The following is a 16,314-nucleotide window of genomic DNA, read 5'->3' as shown; positions in this document are numbered from 1 at the left end:
AGGGTTGTGGGGTTGAGTAGAGGCCTGGCATGCGAGGCGCTCAATCTATCTGCAGCAATTCCGGGTCCAGTGCTTTGCCCAAGGATACTTTGACATGTGAACTGGTGGAGATGGGAATTGAACCAACAACCTCCCAATTGTGAGATGATCACTCCATCAACCAACCTCAAGTAGTGCAGCTACATTTATATAAATCAACTGGTGACTCAGTCTGATGGTCAACCGACCAACCGACCAACCAACCAACCGACCAACCAACTAATTAATTAATCAACCTAACCATAAGGAGGGATTTTGTGAGAGTCCACTCTTTCTTAACTGTTCTATTTCTATTTTCTACTCCATCAGATTTCATTCCCTCCTCATCGCAGAGCAGGCGTCATGGTGAACGCTGGAGCAGAGGACGGATGCAGATAGACGTGTAAAGCCTTCAGGGTCCACGCTCACACAGATTAAACCATGTTAATGTTACATTAATTCCAAAAGGAATGAAAAAAGGTAAACTGCATCAGGCATGATGAATATAATGGACTGGTGGTTGTTTGTTGACAGGAGATCTGAACTCTAAACTGAATGTGTTCCCAGACCCTGGGGTTAATAATAATACATGTTTAAATGACATAATGACTTCAGTGTTAAAGGGGCACTGTGCGTGTATGCAGGTGCGTGTTTGTGGGCGGAGCCCGGGCCCTGGCCCCGCCCCCCGCTCTCCGGGCTGACAGGTACACGGCGACAGCTCGTGCAGTCCGCGGGTCCGCGCAGCGAGGGAGGGCAGTCTGACTTTCACCAGGGTGTGTGCAGCTTTTCGGACACACGACGCGTTCACGGCCACCGGACAGCCTGGGAACAGCGCTTTACCGCCGGCAGCCGCCCGCAGGTGACCCGTCACCATGTTCAAGTCCAAGAAGAAATCCACGGTGATAACACCGAGCAAGCCCGCGTGAGTACCGCTCCTCGCCTCCGAGGGAGAGGCTGCCCCGCACCGAGCCGCGCTCACCACGAGCCACGTTTAGAGGAACTGCGTGTTTCACCCCATAACTTCACATTACACATTATTTAATGGATGTTGCGCGGATTTCCGCTGTCTTATCTTTAATTCGGCTCAGTTTAATTCCAACAAAACGCCGCGTAGTCCTGAGAAATAAGCAAAACGTGATAAAGAGCACGATTTACCGTGAAATGATTGAGTCGACGTGAATTACATACACGCCGATTCAAACACTGCTGTCCACTTTTACACTTTACACATTAAGTTCCAAACAGTTCTCGAAGTGTTTGAAATGCACTTTAAATGTTTCTTAAATTAGTCATTCTGTGACGGCAGCCTGGTGAGCTGGGCGTGCCTGGTCCAACTCGTTCAGTACAGGTGGACTGGCTGTCTGGTGAAGTTCTCTCTCTACACTACAGATCAATGATCAGCACTGCAGCTGAGAAATGACTCAGATTAACTGGGTTGAGTCCGAAAAGCAGAAAATAGCCCAAGCTTGTACTTGAGACTGCATTTTGTGCTGTAACTCCAGTGAGGGTGTGGCTGATAAGATGAGTAGTAAAGTTGTAGTGACTGGTTTGATAAGTACTCAGCTGTCCTCCTATGTGTGTGTGTGTGTGTGTGTGTGTGTGTGTGTGTGTGTGTGTGTGCCTCTCCCTCTCGCTGCTGGCCCTATCAACTTGTAGGCGTTCCTCGGGGTTCTTCCAGGCTGGAAATGATTAAATGAGGCCTTGAGTTTCTGAATGTCTCTCAGCTGAACCGACTCTCAGCACTCGGTAAAGGCCGTGGAGAGAGATAACTCTTGTCACTCAACAGATACTGGAGCATGCAGGGCCTCAGTAATAACACCCTGCAGTGGGTTAGGGGGTCTTACCTGCGCCCCCCTCCCCCCCCCCCCTCCCCCCCACCTCCCCTCCCACTGCCACACCTGCCTCCAGTGGGAAATGATTTATGTCCCTCAGTGAGACTCTGAACCTTCCAGCTGATTTCACTTGCAGCCGTGCGCAGTGTGAACGCCACGGGGCAGATAATCGCTCCCGAGCAGGTTTTTTACCCGGGTAAAAACCACCCAGCAGACAGTGGAGGAATCCTAACAATGCAACTCCACCCTCTGCCTCCTGTGAATGCAGCTCGCCTCCGTCAGGTTGTGCTCGTGCATGCACGCAGAGAGCAAGCTGGCGAGCTGCTGGATGGAGTGAGAGCAATGAGTCAAGGATGTGCCAAACCCTGCCGAGCTGCTCCGTGCACAAACAATGCACGGCACGGTTCACACAACACATTCTGTGCTTTCCTGCACAGAGCTGGAGAACGTTCTGGGTCAAGATGAGCACGAAATATTCATCATACTGTTTGAAAATCAGGGATCTGGTTTGTTTCAATCTCCACTTTGTCTGAGAATCAGCAGAGGAGTGAAACTGAAGAAAATCTCACCTTTCCTGTAAGATATGTAGTTGGAATAGACCTCAAAAAAAGTATTAATGTAATTTGAAATGACAACAGACGTGCAGCGTGTAAATATTTCTGCCAACGAAGCAAACACGCAAGCAAACGAAGCACATAGATTTGTATTTATATGTATTTATAGTTCTATAACTATATTAAAAAAACATAATGCTCATGAAGAAATTAACTAAATGAATAGAATTAATGTAATAATTTTTAAAATGTGTATCCAGATGTATTTTGTGTTATTCACAAGAAATTTAAGCAACTTTTCACTGAAATAAGAATCAAAAGTAAAATGGTGTAAACAATAACAGAATGATTGATAATTTTTTTTTAAAATATATTTATGAACCTGAACTCTTGTAAACACATGTTGAGCTGTAAAGCTTCTGCTCATCCTCGAAATATGTTTCATTTATGAACCACTGAATCATCAGTGAAATCATAAAAGCTCATATAATATTAGATGCAGGAGAAGTTCATGTTTTTGTGTTCTGAAATGTGTTTTTATTCACCGTCCTCCGCATTAAAAAACTACAATTGTTATTATTTTACATGATAGTACATGATGGTACACCACTAAAGCTTGGAAGTGTGTCTCGTTTCGGACCAAAGACCTGGACGATGCAACACGCCACTCTGCAGATCTCCTGAGAAAACAGGACAGTTCTCATGTTTTAACAAAATTAAACATTCAGCTTGATTATTTCTTATGTTCTACATCCTGGAACCAGCACGAGTCGTGTTTTTGAACGACATGCTGCGGTGAACTCTGACCCCAGAGCCAGAGGAGGGAGCCGAGCCGGGTGACGGCGCCCGTCCACGCCCTCCTCCGCTCGCCGCTCCCACACTTCTGCTTCCAATTCGACGTCCCGCCGGGGAAACTCGTGAGCCGCTCGCTCCGCTCTCCCCGTGTCCTCGGAACACGCCCGGCCAGTTTACATCTGTTCTGGATTTCAGAGCTCAAACCTCCCTGGACTCTCTGACGAAACGTGCCGCAGTCATGCGGGCGGCGAGTGTTTGGCCGCGGCCTCCAGTCACGTTTCTGCCGTCCTGCAGGACCGGAGTGTGTTCATCAGACTCTCACAGGCTGTGCAGGAGGAGGAGGTTCCATGTGAACTTGTGAAATCCCCCTCGGGGTGTTTCCCATCTGGAGGAGCCGCAGCAGACCTCTGCACAGCTCCACCAGTCCCGGCCTGCCCCGCCACCTCCGCTGTGGAGAGGCAGAAGGGAAAGCAGTGTCTGTGTCCAGAGAGCATCCAGCGGAGTTACATAACCTGTGTACAAACCATTAATGACACACACACACACACACACACACACACACACACACACACAAAACGACCACTTTCCTCACACTCCACGGCTTCCAGGAAGTTTCAGACAGGCGTCTGGTGAGGCAGCTCACGTCTCCTCCCCCCCTGTACCCAGAGCTTCAGCTCACTCCTGGAATAAACCCCTAAACCAAGCAGGAAGTCCTGGTTCTGGACCGGACCGGACCGGACCGGACCGGACCGGACCTGTGAAACAGCAGCTTGATGCTTTATGAACATCCACACCTCCAGATGTGTCTCTTTGTTTGAGTGTTTCAGTAGAAACACGTCCAAATATAAAGCGACGTCTTTCTACCAAACCTGAAAAAGTTTAAATGTACAGAGCAAAATTAGAATCATTTCAACATAATCTCTTTTTTAACCCTTTATAGCACAACTAACTCCACATGGTCACTTTCGGCTTTCTCCTGAGTTAATATAACTAAAAACACACCATGACAGACATGCACTGAGGAATTCAGAGATTTTTTTTAAACTATATTTTATGGAGATTCTAAATAGATCATTCAAATCTTGCATAACATCATCTAAAGGTTAAAATTCTGTATTTCTAAATATTCCACTGGGTTAAAAATGAGCTCCGACACCATCTCCTCCGTTCGCAGGATGAATTTCCTCTTTAAATCCTGTTGCGATAATAAACCCAGTTTGTGGTTTTGTTGAAGTGTAAATCTGCAGAAAGAGGTCAGAGGTCAGAGATCCTCTGTGCAGGTTAAAGTCTGACAGGCAGTAAAGGAGCTCCTCTCGATAAGCAGCTTCACACAGTAAATAAACCAAAAGCAGTGCTTACTTAAGTATAACGAATAAGGCCAGATTCCACATTCTGATGACCCAGTTTCGGTCCACAGGCCACATGTTTATCACTCTTGTTATAAAGGAATCCTGGATGGGCTGAAGCCTGAGCTTCTCTTCTTTAAAAACTCACTTTCATTCATCTTTTCTCTTTTTCTTCATTCCTGTTGAGGTAGAAATTTGAGATTAAACTAATGTGGAAAATGAAATTTGTTCTATTTAACTTAAATGTTTTGGGAAAAAAAATCCACTTTATGATAGGTTTATTTTGTGATTACAGGGGTACATAAAGATTGATAACTGTAGCTGAAGTGACGTATCAGACCTGAAATCAGGACGTGTTTCCTTAAAACATTTGACTGTTGTTGTCACATAAATATAAGAGAAGGAGATAATCCAGAGACTGAACTCACCAAACATTATTCACAGCATGTTGATGCTGTTGATCACATGATTCATGAATTAATTCTGCAGGCTTTTATTCTCTTAACTTCATGTTTTATTGATCCAGTTTCATCCAGCGAATGCAAACTAAATGTTATTTTTGCTATCATCATGATACGATTATTATTGTCAGGAAATAGTTGCTGAAGCTCTTAAAAGTGCATAAATATCATTTTTACTTTTCACTGCCATCTCTCCTTTCCATTTATGTTAAATTCTCCCTTTTTAATGAAGCAGTAGCTCAACAGGAGTCACATTATGCTGCGGCTTTATAAATGCCTTTATAAATACTTCTGTTTCAGCAGAGTGTCCAGTTCTGGAGTGTTCTGAAGAGCTCCCCCTGGTGGGCGGGCTGTGCAACAGCTTCTTAAACATGACTTTCCTTTTCTTACGTAAACCACTGACCTGCATGCAAACACTGTGAGATCTGAGTAAATGCTTCAGTAAGCCAGAGTGTCTCTGAGCATACAGTACACACACACACACACACTCACACGGCGTGGTGGCCTGTCATTGGTGGAGGTGTGTGTGCCGCATGGCGGCAGGAAGCTGCCGGGCCTGTTTTAAAGCCCTGAAGCGGAGACAGGAGCGGGTTAAAGAATGTGGAGCGCAGCATGAGCTGCCTGCTTCCCCTCCATCCTGATCAGGTGACGGTGTATCAGCAGCTGAAGCGCTCAGGCTGCTCTCCTGCTTCATGTTGTCGTTGGACCAAAGCACCAGACGCCCAGTGGGCTGTGTAATGCGTGTGACAGTGACAGCGCTTCTCGTTCTCCAGGAGAACAGACTGAGCCACAGTGAGGAGAACACCCCCACTCTCTCCTTCACTCCAGACTCTTAACGTTAGCTCTCATGGTGGACCTGGTTTCACGGGGACCTTGCTCTGGAGGGGAACCCTTCGCTTCCTCATCGTGCGGCGGCCCGATGTTAAACCCCGCCTCTCTGTCTCTCTGCAGCGACGCCCCCTCGGAGGTCGCCGCGCTGATCGACAAGCTGCAGAAGCAGGCCGATAAGGTGGAGAGGAACATCTCCGACGTGGAGCAGAACCTCAACAAGGTACCGCATCTGATGCAGAACCACACGGACCAGCTGGTCCCGCTGCTGTTTGAGCAGAGTGGGGTTCACCCAGCGCTCGGCCCTCCTGCTGCCGTCTGACTGCTCCTCCGGGCTCGTCTCTCCGCAGGATGTCAGCAAGATCAACGACGGGAAGCCGACGCTGTACTGCGACGACTGCAACAAGAAGATCACCCAGTGCCTGGAGCTGCTGGAGGGCCTGGACGTCGACGCCGCCAACACCAAGCGGCTCCAGCATCCCCAGGCGGAGATGATCTCCCAGGAGTGAGTGGAGTTCTGGTTCTGGTTCTGGTTCTGGTTCTGGTTCTGGTTCTGGTTAGCCCAGAGGAAATCCAGGCAAACAGAAAGGCTCTCGAACCCGGGACCCTGACGCACCAGTGCTAACCACTCATCATCACGTGTGTGTGTGTGTGTGTGTTTTCTTTCAGCATGAAGCAGCTGCGTGAGCGAGTGATGAAGCTGAAAGAAGACGTGGACCGGATCTACCACCTGGTCCGGACCGAGGGAGTGCCCACCATCAACTGGGGCAACATGATCGACGAGAAGCTGGTTGGTCTCTCTCTCACACACACACACACACACACACACACACACACACACACGGTCAACAGATCAAACCCGCTCCTCTGGTTTGTTCTGGCGTCTTTGGCCCCGCCCCCTTCCCCCCCAGTCCGGTCTCACTGATTGACAGGCAGCATTGTGGCGTTTCCAAACCTTTGGCTCTAAACGTCAGCACATATTCGAAACAACAAACAGACGTTGATTTCAAAAGAAGTCTTGATATTAAGCTTGATAAACTTCTTAACCTCATGAACTTGTCCTAAATGTTTACTTCCTGTTCAGCTGTGAGGATTAGCGGTGATTAATCGACCACCAGAAGCAGGATTTCAGATCACGTCGAAGTCAACCTGTTGGATGCTCGTTGCTCCAACCCGAGCTGACCTGCGACGCAGAGTCGGTTCTGTTCCGGTCCTGGCTGGACTCACGGTTCTGTCTCCCTCCTCGTTTTCAGGACAACCTGAACAATAAGGGCTTCGGCGAGGACCTGCCGTCGGTGGAGAACGAGGTGGAGGAGCACAACATCTTCCACAGCGAGGTGGAGGCTCTGGCTCCTCACATCGCCACCAGCGGGGACAAGGTAGACACACACAGCCACAACTACGACACGACCACTTTCTCTCATGATGAGGGATAAAAATGGACTGAGCTGCACTGTGATGAAATCTCTGCTGTTGTTTTGTTTCTGCAGGAGTACAACAACCAGAACCAGGCCAAGTACAACAAGCTGCTGGTGAGAAAGACTCAGACACGCCGTTCACTGTCGGCCGGATAAACCCTGGATTTATTCTGCTCTTGTCTTATTATCGCAGTTTGTTCCATTAAAAACTGAGAGGTTACATTTATGAAGGCAATAATTATAGATTTCAACAATATTTCATTAGATTTTTAGCTTTTGTAGCCATTTAAATGATTTTTCCCTTCTTTTTTGTGTATTGGGCCAATTTAGCCTCTCTAGCTATTTTCTGACTGTTTTATCTGTTTTCATCTTTTTTACTTTTATTTCTTATCTACTGAAGGAATTTTAGCAGCTTTAACTGTTTTGATTCATTCATCAGTTTTACTTTTTGTGACTTTTTTTGGTTGTTGGTTCTTTTCCAGTTTTAGGCCATTTATGAATAAAGCTGAATTGAATTGAATTAGGCAACTTTAGCCTTTTCAGCCGTTTTGATTTCGTTGTTTTTTCACTACAGACGTAATGAGAGATAAGAGTGCTTTTTGGAAATAGTTATTTAGTGTGCAAATGAAATAAAAAAGAGATAAAATCATTTATTCACATTAGACTTTCTGAAAGCTTCATGGATCGGCGAGAGAGGAGTTTTGGATCCACGACATCAGAACTGTACTAATCTGCATGAACGCGTCTGAATCAAGTGTCCTGATTGAAAATGAGTGTGTTTGCAGCTGAAGTGTGTGTCTGTTCTTTCTCCAGGCCGCCTCAGGCGCTCGGCAGCGTAACCTGGCCAGCCTGCGGGACTACATGCAGCGCTGCACCAACGAGCTGTACTGGATGGACCAGCAGGCCGACGAGAGGCTCAACTACGACTGGAGCGACGCCAACCTGGACTACCCGGCCCGCCAGAGGCAGTACGAGGTGGGCGAGGGGCAGGCCAGGGGGGGGGGGGTTAAAGGTCAGGGCACAGCTCACACCTGTTTACACCCAACAGAACTTCATCGGTAAATGCCTGGAGTCCAAAGAGGCGACCATCACCAAGCTGAACGAGGACGGAGAGAAGCTGATCGCCGCCAAGCATCCTGGGAAGAACGTCATCGAGGTGCGCAGCGAGAAAACACACTTCAGATTAGACACGTGAAGAGTGTGTGTTCCAAGCTGTGGAGCCAGAGATGTGTTTCAGTCGAGCTTCACAGTCCTGGAAAATGATTCCTTGTGTTTCTTACTGTTGTGTGTGTGTGTGTGTGTGTGTGCGTGCGTGTGTGTGTGGTCAGGCTCACATGGAGGCGGTCCACGCTGACTGGAAGGAATACCTGAACCTGCTCATCTGTGAGGAGAACCACCTGAAAAACATGGACGAGTACCACAAGGTGGGGCTCACACACACAAAGAGACTCACAGGCACACACACACTCTGCTCACCAGTCTGCGTGTGTGTGTGCAGTTCCACAAGGAGGCCCGGGACACTCAGGACCTGCTGAAGCGGCTGGACAAGGAGGTGAACCAGAAGTACAACCCGGAGTTCAAGGACATGTTTCAGATGGAGGGTCTGATCCGAGAGCTGGACGTGAGCCCAACACACACACACACACACACCCAGCGCCGGCTGAGCGCGCACACACCACTCCTACAACCCTGTCCCCGTGTGTGTGTGTGTGTAGGACCAAACTAAGGCCGTGGACCACTTAGATGTGCAGGTCAACAACCTGCAGAAGCGCGGCCTGCAGGTTTCGCCGCTGAAGCAACGGCGGGAGACGCCGCAGAAGCAGCTGCCTGTGGAGGCTCTGTGCGAATACGACGCAGACGAGGTCTGTACACACACTCCGAGTCCAGCCGGCCGGCTGGCAAACACCACACACTGCAGCTCAGACGAGCCGACGTGCCTCTCAGCCAGTCCCAATGTGAAAAAGTTGTGTCCCTAATGACACCGATCAAAAAATACTGTTTTTCATAAATGTGAAAACGTTTGTATTCCTGATCCTGCCACCAGGGGCAGATCGTGCGTGGGGAGCGATACACACTCCTCCGCAACAACGGGAAGAACTGGGACGTGAAGGACGCGGCCGGACGGAAGCTGGTGGCGCCGGCCGTCTGCTTCATGATCCCGCCCACCGACCCCGAGGCCGTGGCCGTGGCCGACAAGTGAGTGTTTCCCCGCGGAGCCCCGGGAGCCTCCCGGACGGTTCCGGGAGCCGGGTCCTAACAGCGGTGTGGTGTGTGTGGTGTGTGTGGTGTGTGTGGTGTGTGTGGCGCAGCCTGGTGAGCCAGCAGAAGGGGCTGAAGCAGAAGATGAAGGGCAGCAAGGACACCCTGCTGAAGCGCTTCGACGAGCTGAAGAAGGAGATGGGAGCGGGAACAGGTGCTGCGCTCAGCTCCCAGAGTCCCTCACTTCCTCACAGACTCCTTTCAAAACAACATTTTCAGGGTGTTGTTGACTCTCGACCTCTGACCCCCTCAGATAAAGACGAGCAGCAGTGCCGCCAGCTGATGGCCGGTCTGGATAAAGTGGTCAGTGACCTGGACAAGCAGGAGAAGGCCATCCATTCTCAGACTCGGCCCCCGCTGGAGCAGACCCGCGCCCTGCAGGACAGCGCGGACCGCCTGCAGGAGCTGAGGGTGAGAACCGCAGTCCTCCCCGACTCCGCACGCCGCTCCGTCCGACCCGTCTAACCCGGCCGTGGCGCTTCCGTCCAGGACATTTCCGCCGCCGTCAGCAGGATCGAACCGGAGAAGTCCTCCAAGGTGCAGGAGGCCAGGAACTTCTTGATCTCCAACCCGAAGAGCGCCAGCGCGCCGCAGCTCAACGCCAAGGTCGAGGAGGCCAACAAGAAGTACGCCAGGCTGGAGCAGCTCCTGCAGGCCTCCCAGGACCGGTGAGACGCCGCACCAGGGTTCAGAATGGATCCGCCAGAGCCGTTTCTTCATGTTTTCACAATGTTGTTTGAATGTTTATGAGTGAAATGGGTGTTTTATGTGTGTTCTATCTGCTTCAGACTGAAGAGCTCCAACCAGCTGGAGGCGTCCCTTCAGAACGCGAAGAACGAGCTCTCCACCTACGAGAACAAGCTGGCCCGGGAGGAGGTCGCTCCGCCGGACATATCCTCGCTGGAGAAGGCTCAGCGGGAGCTCGCTGTAAGACTGAAGACTGTCAGAAACAAATGTGCAGCCACTTTTTGAATTCAGTAGATTGGGTATACCAATATAACCACGTTTCTCTGAAGGAGTTTGAGGATTTGTCCCTGTTTTGTGCCCTGACAGGACATGGGAGCAGATCTGAGGTCCAAGAGGCCGCTGATCGCCGAGGCGGAGCAGAACCTGCGCTCGGCCAACAACAGCAGCGACAACATGTACAACAAGTTCCAGGAGCACTGCCCCGACATCGAGAGGCAGGAAGCCGACGTTCAGAAGCTCAACAAGCGCTTCAGCTACCTGCAGAGGCAGATGGACACCAGGTGAGGCGTCCGGGACGCCGCTGTCCGCACAGCGGACCGTCTCCACCGGCTCACCGGGCCTCTGTCCTGCTCGTCTCCAGGTCTCAGAGCCTGCAGAGAGCCAAGATGGCCTACAACAACTACAACAACGACTACAACAACCTGAACACCTGGCTGTCCAAGGTCCCCAACTACGAGCCCAAAGAGACGGACGACACCAGACAGCTGGACACCAAGCTGAAGAACCAGAGGGTGAGAGCCACCATCCAGCTGCTGTCGTCCTCTCTGTGTTTAAGAAGTCTAATCAGCGCTTCCTTGGTGCAGAACCTGCTCTCCGATATCGCCAAGAAGGAGTCGGACCTGAACAACGTCTCCAAAAACGCTCAGATGTACCAGCAAGCTATCAGAGTAAGAAAGCTGCAGTCACAGGCCCAGAGGAGCAGAAGACACTCAGATGAAGAATCAGTCACTCATACAGTTGTTTTCCAGGACTATGAGAACGAAACGGAGAAGTTCAAAGCCATCCTGGACATCGAGGACGGACTCGTTCCTCAGACCTACAAGAGGACCCGACTGGAATCCCCGGCACTGCGAGTCAAAGGAGAGGTGAGGTCTGCTCTCAGAGACTCAAAACCCAGCCTGCAGCCCACGGTTCCTCCTTCATACTGTCACACCTGCACCGGCGGGAAGCTATCCTTTACTACTTCATGATAACTTATGTTACAAAGACAGGGAGCATATGGCCGTGCAACAAAACCCGCTGTGGACCTTTTTATGAAGTAAAAACTGACTGCGTGTGATTTCTATAACATGTCATCTCGACGTTCCGCAGGAAGCTGCTATTGAGGCCAAATTCACGGAGGTAAATGCCGTCAACAGGCAGAGGCTGCAGAATCTAGAGTTCGCCCAAAACCTTGTCAAACAGGTAAAACATTACTATCAACGACAGAAATAGCAACAGAAACGTAAAAAGCAAACAGCAATAACAGTGTTCATGATTTTATGTCCACAGCAAGCTGACATCCCAATGATCCAGAGCACCAACGTCAAGTCGGTCAATGCCGCTCCAGGCGAAGAGCCGTGGCGAGTCCGCAAACAGCTGGAGGACGAAATCCACAGGAGGGAGCAGCTCGAGAAAGAAATAGAGACCATTCAAACTGAAATTTATGTGCTTGAAGGTCAAAAGCCGCAGGACACGATCGTCAAGAAGGAGCTGATCAAAAAGGTCCCAGACCCCCAGCTGGATGAGGAAATCCACAAAGTCCAGCAGAAGCTTTCGGAAGAGCGCCGCAGCACCCACACCCTGGAGAACGACCTGGAGATCCTGAGGCTGAGGATGCGCGGCATCGAGACGGAGATCAAGGAAGGAGCGCAGGAGTACATGGTGAAGGAGGTCCTGCGTATCGAGAGGGATCGGGGCCAGGAGGAGGAGGTGCGCAACCTGCGCGACGAGCTGGAGGAGCTCCGCAGGCAGAAGCTGATGAAAGACAACGAGCTGATCGAGCTGCAGAAGCAGGTGACCATCCTGGCCGAGGAGAAGAGCAGGGAGCAGGAGGTGATCACCGAAGAGGAGGTGATCAAAGTCCAGAACGATCCCCAGCTGGAGACCGAGTACCGCTTCCTCCTCGACAAGAAACAGAAAGAAATCGACGGCAGGAAGCAGCTCGAGGACGAACTGCAGTTTCTTAAGGAGAAACTCCGAAGACTGGAAAAGGAAAAAGCAATGGCGGAGGAGAAGATTTCCATCAAGGAGGTCCTGAAGGTGGAGAAGGATGTCGCCCTTGAAAGGGAGCTAGAAAACCTCAGGAGGCAATATGAGGACGAGAAGAGCAAACGAAGATCGTCACAGCGAACGAAGATCGACCTCCAGAGGAAAATCACCAGTTTGGAAGAGGAGAAGTCCAAAGTCATCACTCAGGAGAAGGTCCGGGAGATCGTCCGCCCCGATCCCAAAGCTGAGAACGAGGCGGCCAGTCTCCGAATGGAACTCGTGGAGCAACAGAGGCGCTACACAGATTCCGAGCTGCAGCTGAGATCCCTGCAGGACGAGCTGACCATGCTGAGGAACAGAGGGCCTCAAGTGGAAGTGAAGGAGATCATCAAGGAAGTCATCAAATACAAGATCGATCCGCAGACCGAACGAGAGCTGGAGGGGCTCCGCAACGACATCGTGGACAAAACCCACCAGATCGAGAAATTCGAGATGGAAAGCCGCCAACTCCGTGATGAAATCGAAAGATGGAAGGCAACCAAACCGCAGGTGCAGACTAAAGAGGTGGTGAACGAAGTGCTGCAGTACAGAGAGGACCCCAAGACCAAGGAGGAGATCGAGACGCTGAAGAGGAAGCTGGCCGAAGAACAGAAGAAACGCCTGGACCTGGAGAGGGAGCGCTCCACCCAGGAGGAGAAGATCCGGCTGAGGAAGACCGAGCTGTCGCAGGTCCGCGAGAAGGTCGTTCAGCAGGAGGTGGTCAAGATGGAGGAGGACCCCGTCCTCAAGTCCGAGTGCGAAAGCTTCTTGCAGAACATCAACACGGAGCAGAGGCAGCGGGACAGCCTGAAGGCGGAGCTCTACCAGCTGCAGAGGCAGAAGGCCGACCTGGAGATGCAGCTGGAGGAGCTGGAGCGCGAGCGCAAAGTCAGGCGCGAGGCGGAGCTGGAGATCCAGAGGCTGCGGATCCGGCTCCACGAGCTGGAGCTCCGGGACAAAGAGAACCGCGAGAAGGTGACGGTCAAACAGATGGTGGTCCTGCAGCAGGACCCCCAGCAGGAGAAGGAGCACTCCATGATCAGGCTGCAGCTGGATGAAGAGCGGCACAAGCGCACCCTGCTGGAGAAGGAGCTGAACGCCCTGATCCAGCAGCAGGTCACCCTGGAGAAGGTCGACGTCAAGGAGAGAGTGGTGCGCACCGAGAAGGTCCAGGTGGAGAAGGACCCGGAGGCCGAGCTGGAGATCGAAAGCCTGAAGAGAACTCTGGAGGACGAGAAGCGCAGAAGACGGGACCTCGACACCGAGCTGGCCGCCTTGACGACCAAGTTCAGCGAGATGGAGTTCACCAACACCAAGTCCACCAAGGAGCTGTCGTACATCCGCGACGAGAGCAACCGTCTGCAGCAGGAGAACCAGAGGCTGCAGAACGAGATCCGCAAGCTCCGCTCCGAGATCGAGATCACCAGCAAGGAGACGCAGCTGATCACGGAGTCGGCGCCCAGAGTGGACGGGAAGAACATGGAGCTGAGGCTGGAGTCGCTGCAGAGGGAGCTGGCGGAGCTCAGATCCGTCACCAACCAGAAGGACGTGGAGATCGAGAAGCTGCAGAAGAGCCTGACGGCGGCCAAAACCAAGAGGGAGCAGAGGGAGAACCACCTGAAGAGATCCATCGTGGTCATCGACCCAGACACGGGCAAAGAGATGAAGCCGGAGGAGGCCTACAAGCTGGGCCTGATCGACTGGAACATGTTCGTCAACCTGCAGAGCCAGGAGTGCGACTGGGAGGAGGTGTCGGTCAAAGGCCCCAAGGGAGAGTCCTCCATGCTCCACGACAGGAAGTCCGGCCGGAAGTTCTCCATCGACGACGCCTTGCGCATGGGCCACATCACCAACGCTCAGCTCCAGCAGTACATCCGGAAGGAGATCTCCATCCAGGAGTTCGGAGCGCTGGTGTCGGGCAAGAAGAAGTGAAGCGGCCGACTCTCTCTCGGTTCTGTTCCCATTCCACAAGGTTCCATCGCTTCCACCTCTGTTGTTCAAACATCCTGTTGTCTTTGACCGTCTTCTCTTATTTTAACGTTGTGGTGATGTGGCAACATTCTGTACTCCATGATCTTAAGTGCACTCCGTGTTTCTGAGCTGATCCAGTTCAAGGCGCCGGTGTGACTGTAAGGATTGGTTCTACTATTGTTACAGCCGGCTACATACCGCTTCTCAGCTTCAGCGGGTTTGACTTGGTACGAGGGTTGAAAACACATCTTTGATTTTATCGTATTGAAATTCATAAGGGTAAAAAAATGTTTTATTATTTATGGGTTTTTTTTTTTTCCCAGGGTGCTCTGTTGTGTGCTCCGCAAGCTTCAATAAAAGCCCAATCAAAGTGAGACAAGCGCACGTTTGGTCATTTAACGGCATTTTAGAAAAGTTAACAGATACAGACAGATGCTAGGGATGGGACTTTAACATGTTTTAATTACGATTAGGTAAAAAAAAGCACATTTTAGTCAATATCACCCTTAAGAAGAAGCATCGAGACGCTGACATCTTTTTCCTTCAAGATGAGCTTTGAGAATCAGCTGTGATAAACTGCTTTATAGAGAAACAGCAGAACAAAACACCCCAACAATACCAGAGGCATAATAGTATGATGATAAAGGAGAATCTCATCCATGAAAAGTACAGAATGAAAGCATTTCAGAAGCTCCCACCGGGGGAGCTGCTGGTTCAGTGGAGCTGGAGGGTTCAGACATGATTTACCTGAGCAGCGTCTGCATTGTGGGTTTTACTCTGTAGTTACAAACGTTTGTATCCATCTCTCAATATTTCAATCACAGCAGTCTCCTGAAGATCCACACTGAAGAAATAGAGGATAAAACAGGATTTCTTTCAGGAAAATGTAAATAAAGTTGTATTTATGAAAAATTCAGTTTCAACAAATGTTTGTTATAAGACATCTGTAACAGGGACCTGGCAGGAACAGGAAAATAAAGCAAGTCAGTGAAAGAGACAAGTTGTTTTCCAGGAAAGCTCGCACACCTCTGAAAGGTGGAGCAGGTTCTGCGTGGGGGTCAGGGACGGGTGGAGCTGCTGCTGTCCCACTGTGAATAAATACCACGAGTTTCAACACAGTGTTGGAGCACACTGCCAAAAAGACACACAAATACCACTCCACACATTCAGTACCTGCTATACAAGCAGTGATTTCAAAGGAAGACGTGGTCCACCTCCAAGCAAAGTGTCTTTTAAAGAGATCGGATGTTCAATCTTGTCACGACTTAGAGCTTTAAATCAGAGATAAAGATATAGAAAACTGCATTACTCTGTTATTTTTACACTGACAAGAAAGTTGAAGCCATTAAAAACAAAACCCCTGTAAATCCTAAGCCTGTAGTTCAGCTATATTAACTCATGCAATGAGACGTTTAGTATGACATTTACATAAAAAGTCATTTTTTTTCCACATGCGTTAACCACTGATGTTCTTTCTTTTCATACTCATATGGCTTTTTTCAACATGACTGAATGACTGTTTATGTGTGCAGAAATGCACAATATATTGTACTTTTTTATCCATTGAACTGGGCGGTGAAAGTAAAGCCTTAATGCAGATGAAGGATCTCTCAGTGAAACGCTCTCGGGAGCCTCTGAGGTGGATTCATTCGGTGTTCTAGAGTCCATTCATAAAGTCGCCATGTGTCTAGTGACTGAGCAGAGGCTGCTGCCACTCGAAACCAGCTGGAGACAGACTGACACGCTCCTCAACACTCGGCATGAAGAGGCAGGACGTGTCTGGCTGTTTGGATCAGAAGCTTAAAGCAAATAAAAGTGTGTGTTTCTGTCTGCTGTCAGGAGGAATCTCATGAACA

General features: G+C 50.2%; 1 protein-coding gene across 1 annotated transcript; it reads left to right on the top strand.

Moving 5' to 3' along the window:
- Positions 1 to 738: 738 nt before the first annotated feature.
- ppl (periplakin) lies at positions 739 to 14,832 on the top strand. The gene is made up of 22 exons (XM_030090008.1): positions 739 to 940; positions 5,958 to 6,057; positions 6,185 to 6,339; positions 6,504 to 6,624; positions 7,088 to 7,213; positions 7,325 to 7,366; positions 8,066 to 8,227; positions 8,301 to 8,408; positions 8,581 to 8,676; positions 8,751 to 8,873; positions 8,968 to 9,114; positions 9,297 to 9,448; positions 9,562 to 9,665; positions 9,765 to 9,922; positions 10,001 to 10,179; positions 10,300 to 10,438; positions 10,565 to 10,758; positions 10,839 to 10,989; positions 11,062 to 11,145; positions 11,227 to 11,343; positions 11,570 to 11,662; positions 11,750 to 14,832. Exons 1-22 carry the CDS (start codon positions 891 to 893, stop codon positions 14,417 to 14,419), a joined length of 5,271 nt encoding a protein of 1,756 aa, XP_029945868.1. The 5' UTR covers positions 739 to 890; the 3' UTR covers positions 14,420 to 14,832.
- The last annotated feature ends 1,482 nt before the right edge of the window (positions 14,833 to 16,314 follow it).

The sequence above is a fragment of the Salarias fasciatus genome, chromosome 4 (genome assembly GCF_902148845.1).
Source record: "Salarias fasciatus chromosome 4, fSalaFa1.1, whole genome shotgun sequence".
Taxonomy (NCBI): Eukaryota; Metazoa; Chordata; class Actinopteri; order Blenniiformes; family Blenniidae; genus Salarias; species Salarias fasciatus.
This window is presented reverse-complemented; position numbering and strand designations above follow the sequence as displayed.

Coding starts and splice junctions, on each gene's coding strand:
- ppl (XM_030090008.1), top strand. CDS start 891: ATGTTCAAGTCCAAGAAGAAATCCACGGTGATAACACCGAGCAAGCCC. Junction 8,228..8,300: donor CCCGCCAGAGGCAGTACGAG/GTGGGCGAGGGG, acceptor TACACCCAACAG/AACTTCATCGGTAAATGCCT. Junction 8,874..8,967: donor GTCTGATCCGAGAGCTGGAC/GTGAGCCCAACA, acceptor GTGTGTGTGTAG/GACCAAACTAAGGCCGTGGA.